Raw genomic sequence first — 5,822 nt, forward strand, 5'->3', positions numbered from 1 at the left:
CTCCTATGACAAGATTGACTTGAAAAGAGGTTATTTTTTGATGGTTTGAGGAGTATGAGCCAGGATTTTGTAAGCTCAAGGAGTTTCTAACATCAGCTCCTATTTTGGCTCTTCCTGTTGAAGGTGTGGGATTCATCATGTATTGTGATGCTTCTGGTGTTAGTCTGGGTTGTGTATTTTTGCAGTATAGTCATGTTTTGCTAATGCTTTGAGGTAGCTTAAGTGCACGAGTGCAACTACTCCACTCATGATTTGGAGTTGGCGGTGGTAGTTTTCGTGCTTAAGATTTAGAGCTATTATATTTATGGTGTGCATTGTGAGATTTTTACATGTCATCACAGTCCTTAGCATCTTATGACCCTGAGAGAGCTTAATGATAGGCAGTGTAGATGGAGGAAGTTGCTTAAGGATTATGATATTTCCATCTTGTATTATTTGAGAAAGGTAAATATGGTAGCAAATGCCTTGAGTTGAAAGGCAGTGAGTGTGGGTATCTTGGTGTATATTTTAGTTTCTTATAGGTCGTTGGCATGGGACATTCATTCCTAAGCCAACTTGTTAGTTCGCTTTGATATTTTAGATTCTAGAAGGATTCTTGCTAGTATTAAGCTAGGTCTATACTATTTAAGCAGATTTGGGATCGTTAATTTGCAAATAAGAGACTTTGCATCCTTTGTGATAAGGTGTTGAGAGGTGAGTGTAAGAGGATACCATTGATTCTGAAGGTGTCTTGAAATTTCATAGCCACATTGGTGTTTTGAGGATCAATAATTTGATTCAATTGATTTTGCATGAGGCTTACAGCTTTAGATATTCTATTTATCTAAGTTCAGCTAAGATGTATAGAGATTTAAGACTGTATTATAGGTGGAGTAGCTTGAAGAGAGATACAATGGATTTTAGCCCATTGCCTGTATTGTCAGCAGGTGAAGGCGTAGCATCAGCAATTGGGTGGTTTGATTCAGAGGTTGCCCATACCTGAGATGAAATAAGAGCGGATCACCATGGACTTTATTAATGGTTTACCTCACACTTTCCATGGTTTTAATGGTATTTAGATCATTATAGATCAGTTGACTAAGTCAGCATAGTTCCTTTTTATTCAGATATACTTTAGTACTGAGAGGTTAGCCCATATTATAAATGTGAGATAGTCCAATTGCATGGTGTGTCTTTATCTATCATTTAGACTGGGGTTCTGTGTTTACTTCAAGATTTTGGAGAGCTTTTCTAAAAGAGTTGGGTACTTAGGTGCACCTTAGTACAGTCTTTCATCCTCAGACTAATGGCCAGTCAAAGTAGACTATTTGGATTCTTAAGGATATGCTCTGAGCCTATGTTATGGATTTTAGAGGTCAGTGGGAAAAACACTTAGCCTTTGCAGATTTTGCATATAATAATAGTTATTATTCTAGTATAGAGATGGCGCCTTTTAAGGCTTTATATGGTATGTGGTGTCATTCCCTGATTGGATGGTTTGAGACTTCCAAGGTTAGACCCTTTGTTACCGATTTGCTTCAAGAGTCGTTGGATAAAGTCAAGGTGATTAAGGAAAAGTTGAGAGCAGCTCAGATTAGGAAGAAGGCTTATCTAGACCAAAGGCACCGTACCTTGGGATTTGGAGTTGGTGATTGGGTATTCCTCCGTGTATCGCCTATGAAGGATGTGATGAAGTTTGGGAAGAAGGGAAAGCTCCACCCCATATATACTAGACCTTTCAAGATTCTTCGTAAGTTAGTGAGGTGGCTTATGAGTTAGCGTTACCCCAAAATTTTATTGTTTCCATCTAGTGTTACATGTTTCTATGCTGCGATAATACATTCCTGATTCTTACCCTATGCTTAGACGGGATTCAATTCAGTTGGATAAGCAATGGACCTTTGTGGAGGAGCCTGTGCTCATTTTGGCTAGTGATGTCAAATGGTTTCTGAAACACCCTAATTTTTGTACCTTAGAAAATTTCCTTGATTTCTTATTTCTGGACAAGATACGACTTAGGGAATGAGTCATGTACTTGGGTACGGGTGGTATGGTCCAGTTGTATGTTGACCAATACTGGTTGATTGGATGAATTTAGGTTTTGTAATAGATACGAATTGGGTGTTATGAGTCGTATCAGTAGATATGGGTTGTTTGGTTACTTCACTTGACCTTACACTTGGTAATGTAAGATGGATCTGAGTATGTGTGGCTTACCATGAGCCGTAAGCCAGGGTACGAGTCATCCCATGGACTCGTATGGTAGCCAGTGTTCAAGTCTCCTGAGATTCTTTTCTGCTAGGGGTATGGTGTATGGGTACTATTTATACACTTGGATATGACTTGGGTTTGGGTGTGTTGTACCTTGGATAGCACTAAGTCCAAGGGGGATGCCTAGGGTACGAGAGTTGGGTACCACTCGTACAGGATGGGTAAGACTCATAAGGGTCAGTCGTACCCTATGACGGGAATTAAGTGCAATTTAAATGAGGGAAATTTGGACACTTCCCCACTTATCTTAATAAGTTCCCATGACTTATATTGCACTTGGGAGGTTATTTTCCCTACTAATCTATTCTTACACACTTAGAAAACACTCTTAAATCCTCTTTAGAGTTCTTGGGCAAAGGAAGCTAGGGTTTTGTCTTAAGGAGTAAATTGGGGCATGTCTTGGTGATTTCTCTCCATCATTATCTTGGTTTAAAGCATGTTATCTTCCCTCACTATTAGTTCCAACTAAAGGCATGGATTTTATGCAATTTTTTTATGATTTGAAGATTGTATGATTTTTGGGTTTTCAAATATGATTTAGGGGTTTGGCTATAAATGCTTGGTTATGATTTTTCCATGTTTTAATTATGCTTTTATATTCTTTAGTGGTGGTTTTGGATAATTGGTTGCATGGGAATGGTTGTTTGGTAATTGACTTTTGTTTTGGAAATACTATACCCCCAATGTATTTGATAAAATGCCTATAACAATGTTTTTACCGCATTATTGGGTTTTCAATGGAACTTATGCATGGTTTAAACTTGGTAATGTAACTCTAAATGATATGAATGACTTAAATGGTTTTGGAATGATTTGGCTTAATAAACATACTTGTGTGGTACAAGGGAATCTCCCAAGTTAATATGGTAATGAATACTTGTGGGGTACATGGGAATCCCCTAAGGTAATTGGATGACAGGGTCTATGGGTACATGGGAATCCCTTGACCACTAAAAGGTTTGGCTAAGGACAATGCTTGCAAGTTATAGTCGGTATGATGATACCACTATGAATAGCTGTGGTTAATAACAATGGAATAATGGTTTGGTTGGAAAAATTATTTTAATTAGGCAATAATGGCGGGGTTTGAAAGCTAACCGTGAAGGTTGGAGTCCAATGGATGAACAATGGAAACTTATGTTTTCCGAAACTTCTGAGGTATACGAGAATCCTCTAGGTACACTATACATATATATTACGGAGAGTGAAGGATAAATAGGAATTCCATACTCTTATGGTATCTCCAATTTATGCGGCTATATGTATTGAGGCCTGTTTAGGGGGTTACACTTGACCCATATAGCTCATGGATGATTTTAGGACAATTAACCTTCACATACCCAGGTTAAAGGTTTTGAATGCATGCTAAACCCGATCCCCTTTCCCGACATGGTTATATATATATATGTGTATATATATGGGTTGTGTACGTATGGATGGTTTTACTTGTATTTCTTAAATGATATTATTTTTTCCTTATCCCGATTCATGCTAGAATTCACCCGCTAACCCGTTATTGCGTGGTTGTATCCTCACGCAAAGCAGGAACCGGCCATTCTACTCTTTTTGCTTAGCATTCAGACATTTGGGGGTCATCTTTTGACTGAAATAGTAAGCTTCATTTTTCTTGAAGGGTCCATTTCATGGATATTATTTCATACTTTGGATTATTTAGTATATTGGTTTTGGCTATGCTAGGGGGCATGCTCCAACTGGATTTTTATATTCTTTTGGTTAGAGACTTTTATAGAACTACTATGAATTGGAATGGACGGGATCGATATTAGTGTCAGCCTTAGTATTGGCATTGGTATTGGCTGTAACATCATTGGACAAGATTTCTCACTGTTCCATCGTATTTTATTTGGGATTATATATTTAATTATTAATGGAACTTATTTGGTTATGGTAGGATTATGGTTTTGGTTTGGCTTTGTATGGTTGGACGGTTAGAATCAATTGGGTTGGTCACAGTCGTGATCCTATACCAGAGTCTTAACATGAGTTGTTATGCTATCTTGTTATATATTTAAAATTTAGCCAACTAAGGGAAGACGACTGGAGGTTAGGTGTGGTATAGAGGGTGGCCTCCAGTCCTGATCGGACTTAAGACGCCCATTACGGCAAGCTTTAGGTTGGGTCATGTCAAGTTGGTATTAGTCCTTTAGGTTAATGGTCAATTGGGAGTACATAAAGTCGTGTCTGGTAGAGTCTCTTTTAGGGCTGTGTAGCGCTCCACACTTATAAGAGAAAGGCTACAGGGCATTTAGAAATGTTTCACTTTCTTGGTATTCTATTTTCCAGCTTGGTGCCTGAGTCCTGGAATTCTTGTCTAATCCTTAGTTGTTCACTTTTCAGATCATGCCTTGACAATTTGGAACACAAGGAAATTCTTCTAACCTATCTGGGGATAATGTTGATGCAGTACATCCCATACCTAGAGTTCACACTCGTTCTCAGGGTCCCATCCCTGATTATTCTGGAGTTCCCCCGGTTGCTACTAGTCCTCCTTAGAGTGAGGTGACTAATGCAGAATTTTTCCAAACTATTCATACTATTGCTCAGTTGGTTGTTGCTCAGGCTGAGCGGGGTGCATTTTTTGGGTTTTCTGTTTAGGCCACAAGGGTTGGCCAGTTTATAAAGTTGAATCCTCCTACGGTTACTGGTGTTAATTTAGAGAAGGATCCTCGGGATTTTTTAGATGAAATAAAGAAGATATTTAGGGTGATGTAGGCCATAAATATGAAAGGTGTGAATTTTGCAACTTATCAGCTCAAGGATGTTGTGTACCAATAGTACAAGGAGTGGGATAAGGATAGAGGTGAGTTGGAAGAGTTGTTCTTATGGGATGCTTTTTATAATACTTTTCTTGATCGTTTCTTTCGTCAAGAGTTGAGGGAAGCAAAGACGGAAGGGTTTGTGAATCTTAAGCAAGGTAAAATATATGTTAAGGAATATGCCTTGAAATTTAATTAGTTGTCAAGGTATTCTACAAATTTGGTGGCTGACATAAGGGCAAGAATGAGAAAGTTCACTTCTAGGCTATCTCGGGATCTAATCCTTGAAAGCAAAATTGCTTTGCTGATTAAGGATATAGATATTTCGAGGTTAGTTATTCACTTGCAGCAGGTGGAAGAAGAAAAGAAGAAATGGGTGGAGTTTGGGGAAAGAATAGGTAAGAGAAGTAGGTTCTCTAAGCAGAGTGGTGCTCAGCAGCAGAGTGGTCGGGATGGAGGTAAATGGCCAAAAAAGAACTAGAGGATTTTAGGTTCCTTCTCTACTTCTATTTTTCCTTACCTAAGGCAGTCGGGTGACTGACGTCTATAAGGTGGTGATAATTTTTAGGCACTGGGTGCCCAATCTTAGGTGAGTGGGGGTCAGTCGGCTTCTTCAAACCCTTTTTTCCATTTCTATGGTCGTCTTCATCGAGGCTATTATGATAAAGAAAGGGACAAGTGTTTTAATGTGCTCAGCCAGGCCATATAGTCAGAAATTATTTGATTGTAAAGGGTGCATCGAGAGCGGTCAAAGCTCCGGTTGCTTCATCTTCTGCTTCTTTACCTAGTGGTATG

At 38.8% G+C, this 5,822-nt stretch overlaps 1 protein-coding gene across 1 annotated transcript; it reads left to right on the forward strand.

Moving 5' to 3' along the window:
• The first annotated feature begins 1,422 nt into the window (after positions 1 to 1,422).
• LOC124897968 lies at positions 1,423 to 5,508 on the forward strand. The gene is made up of 3 exons (XM_047411592.1): positions 1,423 to 1,742; positions 1,846 to 1,923; positions 5,235 to 5,508. The coding sequence occupies exons 1-3, from the start codon at positions 1,423 to 1,425 to the stop codon at positions 5,506 to 5,508; spliced, it is 672 nt and encodes a 223-aa protein (XP_047267548.1).
• The last annotated feature ends 314 nt before the right edge of the window (positions 5,509 to 5,822 follow it).

This window comes from Capsicum annuum, chromosome 4 (genome assembly GCF_002878395.1).
Source record: "Capsicum annuum cultivar UCD-10X-F1 chromosome 4, UCD10Xv1.1, whole genome shotgun sequence".
NCBI classification, from domain to species: Eukaryota; Viridiplantae; Streptophyta; class Magnoliopsida; order Solanales; family Solanaceae; genus Capsicum; species Capsicum annuum.